At 40.3% G+C, this 18,754-nt stretch overlaps 1 protein-coding gene across 3 annotated transcripts in view; it reads left to right on the top strand.

The window, feature by feature from the left end:
• AGO3 (Argonaute 3) overlaps positions 1-18,754 on the top strand; it is a 466,191-nt gene that overhangs the window by 405,186 nt on the left and 42,251 nt on the right. For all 3 annotated transcript variants that reach the window (XM_067138589.2, XM_067138590.2, XM_067138588.2), the window contains exons 15-16: positions 2,604-2,714; positions 14,514-14,654. In XM_067138589.2, coding sequence (XP_066994690.2) covers positions 2,604-2,714; positions 14,514-14,654 — 252 coding nt within the window. The remainder of the gene's footprint in view (positions 1-2,603; positions 2,715-14,513; positions 14,655-18,754) is intronic.

Raw genomic sequence — 18,754 nt, forward strand, 5'->3', positions numbered from 1 at the left:
TGACATTACTGAATATCTGCAATTCGAACCTTCACTGCCAAGTTAATCTCGCAACATAAGTTCAGAGTTCACGTGCAATTCTATGAGGCTGTTAAATCCTAACTAACATTTGAACTACACTCGCACCGGTGCCATTTCCTTTAGGAAAGGTTATTCCACTGAAGCTCAACTTGTAGGATTCCAGCAAGATATAGCAGATATCTTGGATTCTGGAGGTCAAATGGACTGTATCGCGATTGACATGGCTAAAGCATTTGATAGGGTGGATCATGGGAGACTACTGGCAAAAATGAGTGCAATTGGACTAGACAAAAGAGTGACTGAATGGGTTGCTATATTTCTAGAAAATAGATCTCAGAGAGTTAGAGTAGGTGAAGCTTTGTCTGACCCTGTAATAGTTGAGAGGGGAGTTCCTCAGGGCAGTGTTATCGGACCTTTATGTTTTCTTATATATATAAATGATATGAGTAAAGGAGTGGAATCGGATGTAAGGCTTTTTGCGGATGATGTTATTCTCTATAGAGTGATAAATAAGTTACAAGATTGTGAGCAACTGCAACGTGACCTCGAAAATATTGTGAGATGGACAGCAGACAATGGTATGTTGATAAACGGGGCTAAAAGTCAGGTTGTGAGTTTCACAAATTGGAAAAGTCCTCTCAGTTTTAATTACTGCGTTGATGGGGTGAAAGTTCCTTTCGGGGATCATTGTAAGTATCTAGGTGTTAATATAAGGAAAGATCTTCACTGGGGTAATCACATAAATGGGATTGTAAATAAAGGGTACCGATCTCTGCACATGGTTATGAGGGTGTTTAGGGGTTGTAGTAAGGATGTAAAGGAGAGTGCATATAAGTCTCTGGTAAGACCCCAACTAGAGTATAGTTCCAGTGTATGGGACCCTCACCAGGATTACCTGATTCAAGAACTGGAAAAAATCCAAAGAAAAGCAGCTCGATTTGTTCTGGGTGATTTCCGACGAAAGAGTAGCGTTACAAAAATGTTGCTATGTTTGGGTTGGGAAGAATTGAGAGAAAGAAGACGAGCTGCTCGACTAAGTGGTATGTTCCGAGCTGTCAGCGGAGAGATGGCGTGGAATGACATTAGTAGACGAATAGGTTTGAATGGCGTCTATAAAAGTAGGAAAGATCACAATATGAAGATAAAGTTGGAATTCAAGAGGACAAACTGGGGCAAATATTCATTTATAGGAAGGGGAGTTAGGGATTGGAATAACTTACCAAGGGAGATGTTCAATAAATTTCCAATTTCTTTGAAATCATTTTCGGAAAAGGCTAGGAAAGCAACAGATAGGGAATCTGCCACCTGGGCGACTGCCCTAAATGCAGATCAGTATTGATTGTATTGTATCGATTGTATATGATTAAACGCAGACCCTTTGTGCCAAATCCATCACGAACCTACATTTTCGAGTGTGTTTCATGTGTTTTTTGCATTTATCGTGTCCAAACCACGCTTGTGCAATTCTTGTCTCACCCTTTACAACTGTTTTTTGAATTGACGCTTATTGAATAAGTGATTTCAATCCCTAACTGCCAAATTTCACCTCAACCCAAATATTTTATAATGTTATGTGCATTTTTGAGAAGATTGTGTTTATTGAAATATAACCTATGTTTTGTACTACACTCGCGGCAGGCAACATTCAATGGAAGAGTGTCTGAAATGATTTGAGTCTCCAATGCCAATCATCTCGTACTTCCGCATGGTTTTGTTACAGTTTATATGTTTATATGTTTTATTGTTCAAGTGATTATGTTATCTCATGTTTCTACAAGTTCGACTCACCCTTCAGGACCACTTTGAAACTGACATTGCTCTTCGTGTCTTCATGTTCTCTCATTTAATCACACTAATGTAACACCTTGTAATATAAATGTATACATGCTAGCCTTTTTCCCACATTTTGGCTGAAGATGGCGCCAAACAGCGTCAAAACTAGTTCCAAGTGTAAATATATGTTGTAAATAAACTATAACATTTATTTGTATTGAAAAGGTGGACCCTTTTAAGTTTCCTATCTTCGAGTGGAGAGTAGGCATGGAATGACATTAGTAGACGAATAAGTCTGAATGGTGTCTTTAAAAGTAGGAAAGATTACAATATGATGATAAAGCTAGAATTCAAGGTCACAAATTGGGGTAAATTGGGGTAAATATTCGTTTATACGAAGGGGAGTTAGTGATTGGTATAACTTACCACGGGATATGTTCAATAAATTTCCAATTTCTTTGCAATCATTTAAGAAAAGGCTAGGAAAACAACAGATAGGGAATCTGCCACCTGGGCAACTGCCCTAAATGCCGATCAGTAGTGATTGATTGATTGATTGATTGATTGATTGATTGATTGATTGATTGATTGATTGATTGATTGATTGATTGATTGATTGATTGATTGATTGATTGATTGTCAGGCATTTTTAATTCAGCTATCAACCACCTCTAGTCCAACTATGCAGAAAGGTGAGAGTACCATATATGCAGTGGAAGTTAAATAAATGAAATGGAAGCCTTACTAAAGGCTCATACCTTCTATTTCATGTATTTATTATGTACAGTTTGTATAATTCTTTATTGCAGCATGAGCAGGGCGATGAATTAGTGAATCCTGGGCCTGGAACTGTCGTGGACCATTCTGTGACCCGTAGGGATTGGTACGATTTCTTTCTGGTGTCGCAGCATGTTCGACAGGTGAGAGTCTTCATTAGTATGTGAATATTCTAGTAATTGCAATTTGTTTTATATTATCAATAAATTTATGATCATTTTCCTATTAATTTTAGGATGAAAACATGCAGAAACTAGGAAACATAAATAAATATATTCAGATGAAGTTCAAAATCACATAACTCTAAATTGATTTACATATAAAGTGATTGAAACCATTGTGACATATCCCCTTGAATTTTCAATAATAAATAAAAAATATCCACCCTCAACTTTATTGCATACACATAGCCACAGTTCAACCAGGAGATAATGATGTAAACGGCTTCTGTGTTGCCTTGACTACTCTCTTACAGGATTGCTGGCAGATGGGTTGCCAACTGGGAACCTGTGTTTTATTCAAAGTCTCCTTGCCTCGACAAAATGACTCCGTATGTAACCTGTTTAAGTAGTAAAGTATCCAATGCTGGAGATTATGACTTCTAATCTTACCTGGAATATAGTACCTTTTTTGTTGCTTTTCTGTCAGAGAATTTGGAACTCCCTTGTCTTTTGTGACTTTTATGATACATTATCAAGTCCTCCTCGGTTTTATTGTCACTGTATTGTTAGAGAATACTCATTTACATTCTTATCACATTCCCTGTCTTCCTAAACTTATTCACTATATTACAGTTTTACAAGGCCAATGACTCCTTTCATAATTTTATCGCTAAGCTAGCAGAGTTGGGAACAGTGCCTCATATTATTATGCTGAACTTACAATAAGTGGTTGGTTTTTTTTTAAGCACACTGGGGCGAAACGCTGGCAACCAGGAATGAGTTAGTTGGAAAATTTATAATGTCCAATAATGGACCAACTATATTGGTATTATAAATTTACTAATTCGGGACAAATATTTCAGGTTCCCTATGGGAATCAACATCTATATCAACTTGGCTTTATGGGAGTGAAAGCTGGTGGACTCAGGATATCTTATTCATAAGTTAGAAGTAACAGACATGAAAGTAGCGAGAGTGATTGCTGGTACAAACAATGGCAGGAGAGTACTGGGAATGAGGAGATAAAGGCTAAGTTAGGAATTGGATTTATTTATTTAGCATACGGCTAACACATCACATTACATATAAACTCAGTAGTAATACATAATATTTACACTTTGGAGTATTTAGATGTTCAAGTTATTTACATAGTCAGCACGCAATGGTGAGAGCAGAAAAAAGTCTCTAGGCTTTCCCTGGTAGGCGGTGAGAGGTCACCGCTCCACAATGTGCCGAACTGTTTGCTTCATGGCACCACAACTGCACGCCGCCAAATTAAGTATTTCTCATTTATGGAGAGAGTTCGCGCATCTGCCATGGCCATTGCGAATTTTGTTGATGGTTGTCCAGATCTTCCATGGCAGTTCAAAACCCTTTGGTTTTTTTTTTTCAGCCATGGTAGATTGTGATATTCTGATGGAGCACTGGATATCCTTACCTGCTTCCAGGCCTGAAGTAGATTAATGTTAGCATCTGCTAGATTTTAGCCTGTTGATAAGAGCATCATTCATGTCACCATGGATTGGCAACTGACTGTTGTTAGTTACAGTATTAATTCCGTTATAGCAAGAATTCTTGACGGCTCAAAATTCACTCGCTATAGCGGATTGTTGTTATATCCGATTTTGTAAACGTTGGAGAAAAAACCCACACGTTACAATAGGTATGGAACAGCAAACGGTTTGTTCAAAACTTGCATTTTTTGCAGATTTCCTTACCACGGCTTACTCGTAAGTTATTTTTCTAATTCCCAGTCAACGCTAACGCGTATGTTCAATTTCATTCTGAAAAATTTGTGTAGTATCATTGCAGTGGCTTCTGTGGCACATGTTTCAAACAGAGTCACCTAACTTAACCTCTTATGTAACCTGAAAACATATTTCAAGCAACAGTAAAGTAATGATCACCTTTTTGCTATAAATTAATCATGAATAGCCTTTCCGAAATTTAACCAGCCACAAGAAAATACAGGGAAACCTCGTACTGTGTTCCTCATTAAGACAATCTCTCGCCTAGCACATTGTAAATTCAAAGTCCCAATTCACGTCGTATTAAATCCTGTTAAACATACCTCACTTATCGCATCACAAATTTTCATTATCACCACTCAGTACGATCACATTTTTCCCAGCCCTGAACTTGTTCTTTGTCATCCCTTATAAAAGGAACGTTATTTCCAGCACAGATTAGAGCCCTTGCCACAGGAGCCAGGTCAGGGAAAGTTACGTAAAAACGGGGATTTGCCTTGAGTTCCGGAAATGTAGAGTAAATTATATGAGGAAAGTTCACTTTTGCTTTCCGGTTTTCGTTGATATGGCTGAATAACCCAGTAAGCCTGTTTGTGCTTGTATTTTGCATTCCATTCTGGAGTTAGAAATTTATTCTGTGTTGAGTGACACAGTGAAGGGTAGCGAATATTTGTCGCGTGATAGACTACGTAAGGATTAGGAACATAATCGTGTGAAGTTGATTCGCGTAATGCATGTTTGTCTTGTGGTAGCGCAATTATAGATACTGAAAAGGTTGTGAAATCGCTTAATAATGAAGACAAAATCCAGGAAGTGGACAGGCATCCACATCTTTCAACTGTGGCCCATATGTTGAAACTCGCACCTTCGAGTTTCGACTCGAGTCGATCGAAGTGTTGTCGCGTTCAAAATGATGATCAAAGTCACTTCTCTTGCACATGGCTGATGGTTGAAGAGTGTGACCAGAAAACAATGTTTAACTCACTGGTCTTAATATAAGATTTCAGCTGACATTTGTTTTAGAAAGTGAGTGATCTGCAATGATGAACTGATACATTTATGTGGCCCCACTGCAAATGTTTTTATATGTGCTGACAGGTGTTTTACACACCTTCTAGTACACATTTTATTTAATAAGCCCCAGTGGGAAAGGTTTTCATATTTGTTCTCTCTTTTTTTTTGTTTTTTTCACGGCTTTTAATACTCTCATTGCATCTTTAGAAATGGTAGATAGCCTATATATTTCACTATACCCATGCATACACGACAAAAAATGCATGCATGCCAGAAAAAAAAACCAAAGTGTTTATATATTCGTGTTGGATAGCTTTTATTTGTGTATTCAAAAGTATAAGTAATGCCACGGGTGCTTCCTTCCCACTCCTAGCCCTTTCCTGTCTCATCGTCCCCATAAGACTTATCTGTGTTGGTACGAAGTAAAGCAACTTGTTTAAAAAAAAGAAAATCCAACGTTTTTTTCGCTTAACACATTATCTTTCCTTGTCCCCTGCAGAAACGCCTAACGAGGTTTCTCTGAATAAACTAACCTCCAAAATCAGTCATCCACTCTGTGCCCTATTTTGGGGTGTATCGCATTCTTGCTTAATTTCAGTGCATAGTTTTAAAATTAAGCGATCATTTACTTCAGCCTTTATTTCTAACGAGTTAACTACTGCTATCAGCCACGTTACTTATGCATTTATTATGGAAACATGTTCTCTTTCATTTCGAATTGTGTTTATAGAACACCGGTCGACTAGTATTAGTAATCGACTCAGATATCGCCTTCGAGTTCAAATGTCGTCGAGAGTGTTCACTAATGCACGTAGTGAAAAATCTGTACCGAAGATGATCGAACACATTCGATATAATTCGCTCGAGTGCATAAATATTTATAATGTGAAAAATATTATGCACGCTTAATTGCTCGTAATAACAGATGCATCTGTGATAGGGTTCCCTCTGTAACCAAAGGATAATACACATTTTAATATAAGAATTTTCAAGGGACAGAAAAAAGCTGTCGTTATAATGGAGTTCACGTTATATGCCGTACTCGCTATAGCGGGCTTCTACTATATTTTCTTATATTCTAGTAAGAGGGCATTTTCCCGACGGAGGTGAGGTGGTGGAATGTGGGATAGAACAGGTAGCCAGAAAGTGGGAGTAGATCTAATTGTCCCTGTTATCATACGCATAGTGTGATTCACCTGAGTGTCAATTAATTTGGTGTGATTGCTGTTCAGCCATATGGATGAGCAGTATTCTGCAGCAGAATACACAAGACCAAGAGATGAAGACGGTAGGGTAGATGCTAATGATCCACAGGTGGTTCCACACAGCTTCTGTAAGATGATGTTCCTTGATCGTAACTTAGCAGCTGTTTTCTGAAGATGTTTCTTGAAGGACAGAGTTATGTCAAGAATAATCCCTAGGTATTGTGGATGTCTGTTGTGGGCAAGACAAGTGTTCTCAAACTGAACCTTCAGTTCACGATTATCCATTTTGTTGCTAAGTATAAAACATTTAACTTCTGTTTTATTTGGATTCGGTTGTAATCTCCATTTGCAAAAGTTCTATCCCAAGGAGGTAAGATCAGCTGTCAGTGTTTTCCATGAATTTATCTTGTACTGCTAGAGTCCAATCATTAGCATATCCAAATGAACTCGATCGATGGAGCCTTACGCATAAACCGACTTTGGTGGTAGGGTCAAGAGAGGCGAATGGAGGAGGATAGGTTACCTAGGAAAGAAATGGACTCTGTTATGAAGAGTAGGAGGGGAAGAGGTAGGCCAGGATGCTGATGGTTAGACTCGGTTCCTAATGATTTAAAGATAAAGGGTATAGAACTAAATGAGCCCACAGCACTAGTTGCAGATAGAGGATTGTGGAGATGTTTAGTAAATTGACAGAGGCTTGCAGACTGAACGCTGAAAGGCATAACGGTCTATAATGATGACGTATGTAATTTCTTTACGTCGCACCGATTCAGATAGATCTTATGCTGACGATGAGATAGGAAGGGCTTAGGAGTGGGACGGAGCAGCCATAGCCTTATTTAAGGTACAGCCCTAGCATTTGCCTGGTGTGAAAATGGGAAACAACTGAATACCATCTTCAGGGCGGCCCACAGTGAGGCTCGACCCACTAACTCCCGGATGCAGGCTCACGGCAAGCAGTGAATGAGACTTATCTGTGCAGCTGGCACAACTTTCATAAATGATCTTGCCAACGAGTGCAAAACCTGCGAAAACACCTTCCAGGTTACATCTGACTTGGTAACTAGCCCTGTGATGTAGCATTAGTGTACATTCCTGTTACTCGGATGTTCTGGCTTTTATTCCCAGCTTGTTCAAGAATTTTAATCCTGCATGGAGAGCTTGGAAGAGGATACATTCAGCCTCGTGGGACCAAGTGGGGAGCTGTTGATATGAGCAGCAGTACATCTGAGGATATTGTTACACTGATCATGTAGAACGCAAATACCGGCAGGCCACCTGGCTAGGCAGAGGTTAAGGCCCTTAATTAGTTGTACATACCACAAGTTTTGTTTTTATTGGTGTAAACTTCTCAACATAAAAACTGAATTGACTCTTGCATAGAAGAATCATCATCAAACTTCGTATTTCTTTAAATACTGTTAGATATATGATTTCACTGAGTTCAAAATAAGTTTGCAAATGATATGATCCAATACGAAGGTAATCCCAAAAATATCTCCTACTTTTTTATAAATACATAGATCTGTTTATTTCTACAATGGTTTCCATCATTTTACAGCTTGAACATTTAGCTATTTTTCTACATAATCACCATTTCGGTTGGTGCATTTTTGTAGACACTGTGACATTTTTTGTATGCCTGTGTCATGCCAGCTCCCCGCCGTGCTGTTCAAGAAGTTGTGAACCTCATCTTTCACCTCGTCCTCGGTGCTGAATCGCTTTCCAGCCAAATGTTCTTTCAACTTAGGGAACAAGTGATAGTCACTGAGCAAGAAGTCGGGACTATAGGATGGGTGGGTGATGATGTTCCACTGAAACTGTTGCAGGAAAGCAATGGTTTGCCGGGCGTTGATATTATGGAGAATGTTTATGCCCATGCTCAATATTCCTCTTCTTCGGGTCTGAATTGCGCATCTTGAGTTTTAATAGGGTCTCACTGTATCTGTCAGCGTTAATTGTGGTCCCAGTGGGCGTAAAGTCGACCAACAATACCCCTTTTCGATCCCAAAACACAGTTGTCATGACTTCACTGAAAGACTGTGTTTGCTTGAATTTCCGCAGCTTTGGCGAAGAGGGATGTCGCCATTGGCGTGATTGTTGCTTGGTCTCGGGTGTAAAGTGTAACGCCTAGGCTTCGTCACCCATGACAATTGAGCCCTGTTCGGCTGCAAAGCATTGAAGAAAAGTGCGGGAAGAATCAACTCGTTGCCGCATGTGGTCATCAATCAGCGTGCGTGGCAACCGTCTTACGCACACCTTCCGGTATTTGAACTTTTTCGTTAAAATTCTGTGAGCAACGCTTCAGGAAGCCTCAGGAACCAAAGTGCAGAGATCATCCAGGGTGATCCGCCGATCTTTACACATGATTTGCTGAACGTTCATGACTGTCTAGACGGAAATTGACGGTCTTCCGCTCCTTTGTTCGTCGTGAGTTTGTTTGACCGGCTGCAAACTCTCAACACCACTTATGAACATTTTTGACATCTATGCACGACTCACCATACACTAAAATAGGAACAAAATAATGAGTCCACCTATTCAATACAAAACCATGCTATAATATTAATTACAACATTTAATTATTAAATGGAACCGGTTTCAATGCTTATTCCGTGTCATCTTCAGCCAATTGGCGTCTTCCGTCAATGGATTTCAATTGGTTCAGTACCTTTTGCGTTCAAAAACTGAATAATTGCGCGTACTTGGCGGTAATATCCAACGGGAGCTCCATTCTCAATGGCTGCCAAGCCAAGACGGAGTGCCTCAGTGCGGCATGCAGATGTTTATACGCGAGCGCGGGATACACTCTTCACAATATTGTGACCAGCAGCCACACGAACAGATGGAGGTGTGATGTTTGGAAGAAGTTCTGCACTGCAGCGAGGTTTGAAATTTAATCCAGGCTTTTGGCCGTAGCCGTGTTGAAATACCAGATCCCGTGAGATCTCCGAAGTTAAGCAACATTGGGCGTGGTCAAGATTTGGATGGTTTGCCACATACTGTTGGTGGGGGTTAAGGGAATGGAGGAGCGGAAAGGAACTGGCCACCTTACCGTACGTAAACTCCGGCTTAGACACACCTCTGTGGAGGTTCGGACCTGCCTTTGGGCAGAATACACTCTTACCTATCTTATTATCTGGAAAGGAGAGCTAAGAGGAGAGAGCAGTAGCGAGAATTTCAAAACTTTACTTAACACAGAGATTAGGTACAATTCTGAAACATATACCTACTCAATGGTCATTGTCAAGAATGATGTTTGGATAGGATTTTGCAGCAGTGGGACACATTGATTACTTTATTCAGGAGTGAAATTGTGAGGAAAGTTTCTCAGATGGGAACTTTGAAGCCTTACTAAATTCCTAAGCGCAGTCTAAGTGCACATGTCTTGTTCATCTGAAAAGGTGAAACATTGTAATAAGATTTGAGCATACTCCTCAGTTACAAGGATGACCCAGTCATCATTTCCACCAAAAGTAATTGAAACTGCTGATGACACTATGAGCCAGGCTTTGCCACGGGAAGAACAACTGTTCATGTCCCTTTCATCACAGTTACATAAATCTTTATCTTTTTCTCTCAAGTTTCTTAGCTGTCTTTGAGAATTCAAACGTAGCTGTTTAGCCAGGTATGCCAGACGTCCATTTATGTGAGGTCTATTTTGGATGAAGAATATGTTTGCAAGGTTTATGGAATTGCACATTATTAAAAACTCCTCCTTTCTCCTTGGTATAGATTATCATACTCCAGCAAATCAGAAAGATGATTTGATTTTGATGATAGGGAACTATACTACACTTTGATAAGTATGAAGGCTTTCACGGCTGGATTCAATATGATAAAAGACCTGCCTGATTGAGCACAAAATGGAACTGTCGTCTGGGGCAGTATGACAAGTCGTCAGTAGCGGAGCATGTGCTGCTTGACAGAGAGCATGAAATACGTTATGATACCGATATACCGGCCACAACATCCCACTTCCATGCCTGCCTCTACAAGGAAGCTATTGATATACACAAACATCTCGATAACTTGAATAGAAAAGAGGAAGGATTGAAGCTCAGCAAGGCCTGGTATACCCCTTTATATAGCTCATGGCCGAAGCCAACTAGGATCGGTCAAGAATCTTTATTTGCCATTGACCATATACAATGAAATAGGCTTCGTCAACTGATAATTTAGTACTTAATATTAATAAGGCCAAATGAAGAACACCATTTATTAAAACTTAATACTAACATTATGCATTTCTAAGAATTCAGAGGTATTATAAAATGCATTTTCTATTAACCAATCTTAAATTTCCCTTTTAAAATTACTTAAAAGGAGTGGACCTTGCAGAATGTGGTAATTTATTAAACAATCATAAACAAGTGATTGTATGTGAATGAGCAGTTTTTGACAGCCTATGAATTGGGATGTCAATATATGCTTTGTCCCGAGTATCATGAAGGTGAATGTTTTCCCTAGTACTGAATCCATTTATATTGCTTTTAACATATGTCAAAGAAATATAAGTATACAAATTATAATTGTCAGTATTTTAAGCTTAATGAAAGAGAGGTCGACAATGGTCAATTGAACCTGCCCTACACATTGCTCCGACAACCTTTTCCTGTATTAGAAGAATATTATATACGTAAAAAGAATTCCCCCATAATATGTCCATAAGTAATGCGTGAGTGGAAGAGACTAAAATACACCATCCTTAGGTAGTTATTGCTAACTAAATCTCTCAATTTCCATATCAAATAGGCCACTTGTGATACTGTTTTACAAACATGATCAGTGTTTTCCAGTTCAATTTGGCATCAATATGAAAACCCAAAAGTTTGACTGACTGACTTTCAATATCTTTGGATAAACCTAGTGTGAGAAATTGAGTTTTATCCTGATTGTACAACAGCCTATTGGATGTAAACCAATGCATCATTGCAGTTGCAAGAGCTTCCTGCGACATCTGATGCAAACCTGAGATACTCTGGTGATTTGTAATTAACGTTGTATCATCTGTATAGGATATAAGAGCATGAGCTTTGACATTTTGTGGTAAATCATTGATTACCCGAATTAATAAAAATGGACCGAGGACAGGGCCCTGTGGCATACCAGTTGTGACTTTCTTCAAAGTCAAAAATTAAAGCTAGAGGTTCAGAAATGACATGTATTTTAATGGTTATAGCATCCGCCATGCCAACTTGCTATGGTGGGGACGTTGCCATATTGGCCCACCTGCTTATGCTTTGACTGCACCAATCGCGAGCAAGACTTAAGTGCTAGACCAGCCCCCTCTCGCTTCCGTCCATGGTAGTTTGGCATGGGACTATTCAGATGAGCAGATTTCTAGAAATTTTCTGAATTTACTAAGAACTCTAAATTTAACTTGCACAAACAGGCTACCTACACATAATACATGCTTAATATTATTTTCAATATTGCAGCCAATGGACCAGGGCGTTTTGCAAAATGTAAAACTTGTGTATAAACAGAAACTTCTCAGGTACGTGATTGAGAATGGCAGTTCACTTACTATGCTTCAAAACTGAAAAAACCGGGCGAGTTGGCCGTGCGGTTAGGAGCGTGCAGCTGTGAGCTCGCATGTGGAAGATAGTGGGTTTGAACCCCACTGTTGGCACCCTGAAGATTATTTTCCGTGGCTTCCCGTTTTCACACCAGGCAAATGCTGGGGCTGTACCTTAACTAAGGCCACAGCCGCTTCCTTCCCATTCCTAGGCCTTACCTGCCCCATCGTCGCCATAAGACCTCTCTGTGTCAGTGCGATGTAAAGCAACTAGCAAAAAATAGAAGAACTGAAGGACGTGAATGTAAAGGACGTGGTTTACTGGGCAGCAGAGGCATCGGAGGGTGTCATGAGCAAAACGTGGAAGAAATTGTGGCAGAGTCTCACATTCATCGAGAGTAGCAGAAGCGTCTGCAAATGTTAATCTCCTTCCTGGGTGTGAGGAAGCCAATGAAAATGACATTAGCAAGTGGATGGAAGATGACAGACCAAGAAATTGTAGCTATGGTGGAGAAAGAATCTGGAACAGAGTGACGACGAAGAACAACTAGTGTCACATTCAGATGCCGCTGCTACCCCCACTGATGTGATGTTTATGAGACGCTGGTTCAACACTGCATCTTCGAGTAGGTTCCAATCACTAAGGTAAAAGAAACTAACGGACTTTGTAAAGATAAACGACCAGTGATTGATGATTTATGATGTGTAATTATGTTTACATTAAGTTATTCTAGTAAAATATAACTAATAAAATGCAAGTACATCTTCATTCTATAATCTTTCATTACAGTAAGGAGTATTAAAAAAAAAATTGAATATTTCAGTTCGGATCAAAGGGACTCTAGTGTATGATCTTCCTGAGTTAGACTGCCGAAAATTCTGTTATGCTGATGATATTGCACTAGTCACACAACACTGAGATCTCAAGAAAACTGAGGGACCTGCCACTCTAGAGGTCTACTTCAAGAAATGGAGACTTTGTCCTAATGCAAGTAAAACAGAAGTGTCAACCTTCCATTTAAATAACCGGCTGGCTAACACAAAATTGAACATAAGTTTCTGCAATAGAGTTCGTCCTACATATCTACGCGTAACGTTGGATCCCACTTTATCCCCAAGTTGACCCGCACAGTTTCTGAAGAATATTGTTTTGAGTTTTCAGTTTCTTAATAGATGAATGATAAAGTAATCGGGAGATAGTGGGTTCGAGCCGCACTGTCGGCAGCCCTGAAGATGGTTTTCTGTGGTTTCCCATTTTCACACCAGGCAAATTAATTAAGGCCACTGCTGCTTCCTTCCAATTCCTAGGCATTTCCTATTCCATCGTCGCCAAAGACCTATCTGTGTCGGTGCGACGTAAAACAAATAGCATTTGTGTGAAATGGGAACAAATGCCCCCAATGGCTATGGGAAAAGACCAGATTATTAGTTAGCTGGACAGTCACAAAGTGATATGGTCAAAGCAGAACTGCTTGAGCAAGCAAAGTCAGTGTGAAACCTGTATGATACGTATATTTCAGACAAAAGAGCACAGGAAAGAGGCCGCTTTGTTCTGCAACATCCACCCTATCATTGCATTCTTGATCCCATTGAACTCGTGTGAAGTTGGGCGAGAAACCAACTACATGACGTACGAGCCCTTGAAAATGTGTCTGCAGATAACTAAAAGGATTGCATTCAACACACCACCACAGCCTAACAGATGATGTTTTGGAGAGATGGCAGCTAGAACAGCAGTGATTCATCACACAGTGACAGGAATGAGATTGTACGATATGCGAGGAATTTTGTTCCTAAATTTTTAAAAAAATATTGCAGTTTTCTGACAACGCTCTGATGTATTGTCAGTCATCATCATTGTCAAATGTATTCAAAGTAATTCAACCCTTATTGAGCAGTTCTTTCAATAAACCGCATATTTTACATAAAAAATGCTGAATGTGATTCATTTGTGTGTCGACTGACCTAGCAAAAAAGTTTGATAGATCTGCTCAGAACATGGGGGATTTAGTTTTGAGTTCTGTTCATGCACCTTGGTAACATAGTGTGTTTTTGAAGGATAAACGCTTGGAATTTCGGTACCTTAGAAGAGAGATTGCATATACCACTTGAAATAGATTAAGTTTTGTACATATATGTTAATTGTATATGTGTGTGTTGTTAATGAGTAAAAAAATTAGTTTTGATGCCATATTCGGTCAATATTCTGTTCATAAGAAATCTTAGTCATTTATGTTAACATTTTGAATTACAGTCACTTTTGTAAATAATTTATCTGCTTTTCTATTTTTAGGGCACTGTGAGTCCAACACATTACATCGTCATCTACGACACTAGCAAAATGAAGACCGACCATGTTCAGCGGCTGACGTATAAATTGTGCCATCTGTACTATAACTGGCCAGGAACTGTTCGTGTTCCAGCACCATGCCAGGTGAGAGATTTGTAGGTGAAATGAAGGAGAAAGGGTAATTTATATTGTAAAAATCCATGTGATGTAAGGAACATGGTCTCACCATGAAGACGTCACTTCCCTGTGAAATTGGAAGTCCCATGGCTGCGATCACTATCAGTCAACTTGATGCTGTAATGAAATATTCAGAACTGCAAAATTATTTTAAGGCCTATCCCTTTTCTCTGTTTGAAGTGTGTTAAAATACAGTTCAAAACCTCATTTGTGCATTCCTCAATAACATGTTTTCCTGCTTAGCATGTCATAAATTCTCATCGTATTAAATCTATATAAAAGTACCCCCACTTATCGCATCATGAATTTTCGCTATTACCGCTTAGTGCAATCACATTTTTCCTAACCCTGAAAATGTTATTTGCCATCTCTTATGAAAGAGAAGTTATTTCCAACTCAGGCAAGAGCCCTCGTCACACTTGCGTGATTGTGGGAAAAGGCCTTGGATTCCTGAACTTCACAGGATAAGTTGAAACTTTGGGAAGCAAGTCGTTGGCCTCAGGAATGTTCAGTTCTGCTTGCTGGTTAGCAGCAAGATTACTGAATAACCCAGTAAGTCTGTTTGTACTTTTATTTCACATTCCATTCAGACGTTAGAAATTTATTTTATGTTCAGAGGTACAGCGAAGGGTAACGAATATTATTTGTTGCCTGATAACCTCCATCTGGATTAGGAACATGTTTGTGTGATGTTGATTTGCGTGGTGCATATTTGTCGTGTGATAGCCTAGTTACGGATACAGAAAAAGTCGTGAAATTCCTTGCTAATGAAGGCAAAATTAAAATCTGTCAGGAAGTAGACCGGCATCGGCATCTTTAAGCGTACAGAAGTCGAATGTTTAAATTCGCACCTTGGAGTTTTGACTCGATCATTCGAGTTGATTGAAGTTTTGCCGGATTCAAAATGGCGGCAAAAGCCATTCTGCGCCGTCATACATGTTCAAGTGTAACCTCCAATTCATTATCTTAGAGTGTGACCAAAAAATAATCTTTCCTGACCCACTGCTCTGAAATAAAAGGCTTCTATTAATATTTGTTCTAGAAACAGTGTGATCTGTAATAATACGTAGAAACTTTTATTGGCCCCTGTGCAAATGTTTCCGTATTTATTGTCTAGTGTTTTTCACATCTTTCAGTACACTGTTGTTATTTTATAAGCCCCAGCGTAAGAGGCTTCCATATTTGTTCTTTCGTGTTTTTCACACCTTTTAATACTTTCATCTCAGCTTTAGAAATGGTAGATCTAGTTTTCACTGTACCCACAAATACAAGATGTAAAATGCCCTCATGTCGGAAAGTCATATCTAGTGTTTCCATGTCCCTGTTGGATAGGTTGTACAAGTTCTTTTTCCTTCACAAAATCCTGCAGAACCCTTAACGAGGTTTTACTGTTTCAGTTCAACAAATTTCCAACTTTCAGTATAACAAATTAATTTAGCCTTTTTGCCTTCATTTCTCTTAACACTGTGTACCTGAACTTGATCCTGTTTTAATGGGAGACTGTTTCTTGGCTTTAGTTTTCTTCAAACGCATCTCTGAGTGTTTTAAATTGATATTTAATGTCCCACTGCACTCTGGGCCACCTTTTATGTTCATTGCAATATTTTTGGGATTTTGTGAACTGAAGTTGGTTGGTGGGAATATACACTGACCGACAGAGCAAATTCAACACCAAGAAGGATAGGTCAGAACTTTATGCCAATTGCAGGGTAGACTGACGTCACCGAGATATGCTCATGATGTGAAATGCGCCGCTGTGCTGCGCACGTAGCGAACGATAAATGGGACACGGCGTTGGCGAATGGCCCACTTCGTACCGTGATTTCTCAGCCGACAGTCATTGTAGAACGTGTTGTCGTGTGCAACAGGACACGTGTATAGCTAAGATTGCCAGGCCGCCGTCAACGGAGGCATTTCCAGCAGACAGACGACTTTACGAGGGGTATGGTGATCGGGCTGAGAAGGGCAGGTTGGTCGCTTCGTCAAATCGCAGCCGATACCCATAGGGATGTGTCCACGGTGCAGCGCCTGTGGCGAAGATGGTTGGCGCAGGGACATGTGGCACGTGCGAGGGGTCCAGGCGCAGCCCGAGTGACGTCAGCACGCGAGGATCGGCGCATCCGCCGCCAAGCGGTGGCAGCCCCGCACGCCACGTCAACCGCCATTCTTCAGCATTGCAAGACACCCTGGCTGTTCCAATACCGACCAGAACAATTTCCCGTCGATTGGTTGAAGGAGGCCTGCACTCCCGGCGTACGCTCAGAAGACTACCATTGACTCCATAGCATAGACGTGCACGCCTGGCATGGTGCCGGGCTAGAGCGACTTGGATGAGGGAATGGCGGAACGTCGTGTTCTCCGATGAGTCACGCTTCTGTTCTGTCAGTGATAGTCACTGCACACGAGTGTGGCGTCGGCGTGGAGAAAGGTCAATTCCGGCAGTAACTGTGGAGCGCCCTACCGCTAGACAACGCGGCATCATGGTTTGGGGCGCTATTGCGTATGATTCCACGTCACCTCTAGTGCGTATTCAAGGCACGTTAAATGCCCACCGCTACGTGCAGCATGTGCTGCGGCCGGTGGCACTCCCGTACCTTCAGGGGCTGCCCAATGCTCTGTTTCAGCAGGATAATGCCCGCCCACACACTGCTCGCATCTCCCAACAGGCTCTACGAGGTGTACAGATGTTTACGTGGCCAGCGTACTCTCCGGATCTCTCACCAATCGAACACGTGTGGGATCTCATTGGACGCCGTTTGCAAACTCTGCCCCAGCCTCGTACGGACGACCAACTGTGGCAAATGGTTGACAGAGAATGGAGAACCATCCCTCAGGACACCATCCGCACTCTTATTGACTCTGTACCTCGACGTGTTTCTGCGTGCATCGCCGCTCGCGGTGGTCCTACATCCTACTGAGTCGATGCCGTGCGCATTGTGTAACCTGCATATCGGTTTGAAATAAACATCAATTATTCGTCCGTGCCGTCTCTGTTTTTTCCCCAACTTTCATCCCTTTCGAACCACTCCTTCTTGGTGTTGCATTTGTCAGTGTAGTTTTCTTATGTTGGCTGCTCATTCCCACTCTATGCTCTTCAGTTGTTTTTTCCATGCTTGTTGTCACCACATTTATTTGTATTGGCTTGATCATAAAAACGATACAAGAAACGTAAGGGGAGGGACTGGTATGAAGAAAACCACATCAGAGAACTCTGTGGAATGTGAAATGATGCGTTTCTTGTAACTCTTGCAACATTAAAAGGTCTGCAATAAGATGCCACTAGGGTAACTCGGTGACTCCTCCTATGATAGCTGTTGATTTGATACTTGTGCTATATTTCCATAACACTAATTGGCCTGTTTGTACTGCATCTTGTGTAACTAACTGGTGGGACCATCTTTTATTATAGTAGGATTATTAACAAATTTATAATTCTGCAAATGTGATAAAAGTGTAATTGGGATAACACCAGTAAAGAGGGGGAAGAGAAGGAAATAAAGAAAATCATTGGCCCCTACAAATGAAAAAGTTTCAGTGAAAGAAACTGTTCAAAAATTGGACTTCAAAGGGGTCAGTTTTGGTTTCCTTCCATGTGGATCATATTATATTCATAAATTTTCAACCAAATGTGCATATGCCTTCGCCTCGAAAGATATATTAGTAATTCTCTCCCTGCTATAATGCTGTGATGTTTTTGTTTTTCTGTAGTACTTTTCAGAATGAACTGTTTTTTAATTTATTTTTTTTGTATGAATTTTATGCACAAATTGCTCTAGTATGATATTGTTCTCAGTGCGATTTTATTTTGGTATAAATAAATATCACACGAGGTACGTTCACTTCTTTGCATAAAACTACTTTATTGCCACTATGTCTGTTTCTTAACAACACAGCTATAAACAACACAACACTATTAGGGAAACACACTGAAGCAATTTACTGTCAATTCTGTGAAGTGCAGATATCAGCAGTCCACACTTTCCCATCACAAGGCAGGACCGACTAACCTCTCACTCAATTTGATTCTGACAAGTTACGATATCAACCAAATCCTCAACTCACTGTTC

Source organism: Anabrus simplex, chromosome 1, assembly GCF_040414725.1.
Source record: "Anabrus simplex isolate iqAnaSimp1 chromosome 1, ASM4041472v1, whole genome shotgun sequence".
Taxonomy (NCBI): Eukaryota; Metazoa; Arthropoda; class Insecta; order Orthoptera; family Tettigoniidae; genus Anabrus; species Anabrus simplex.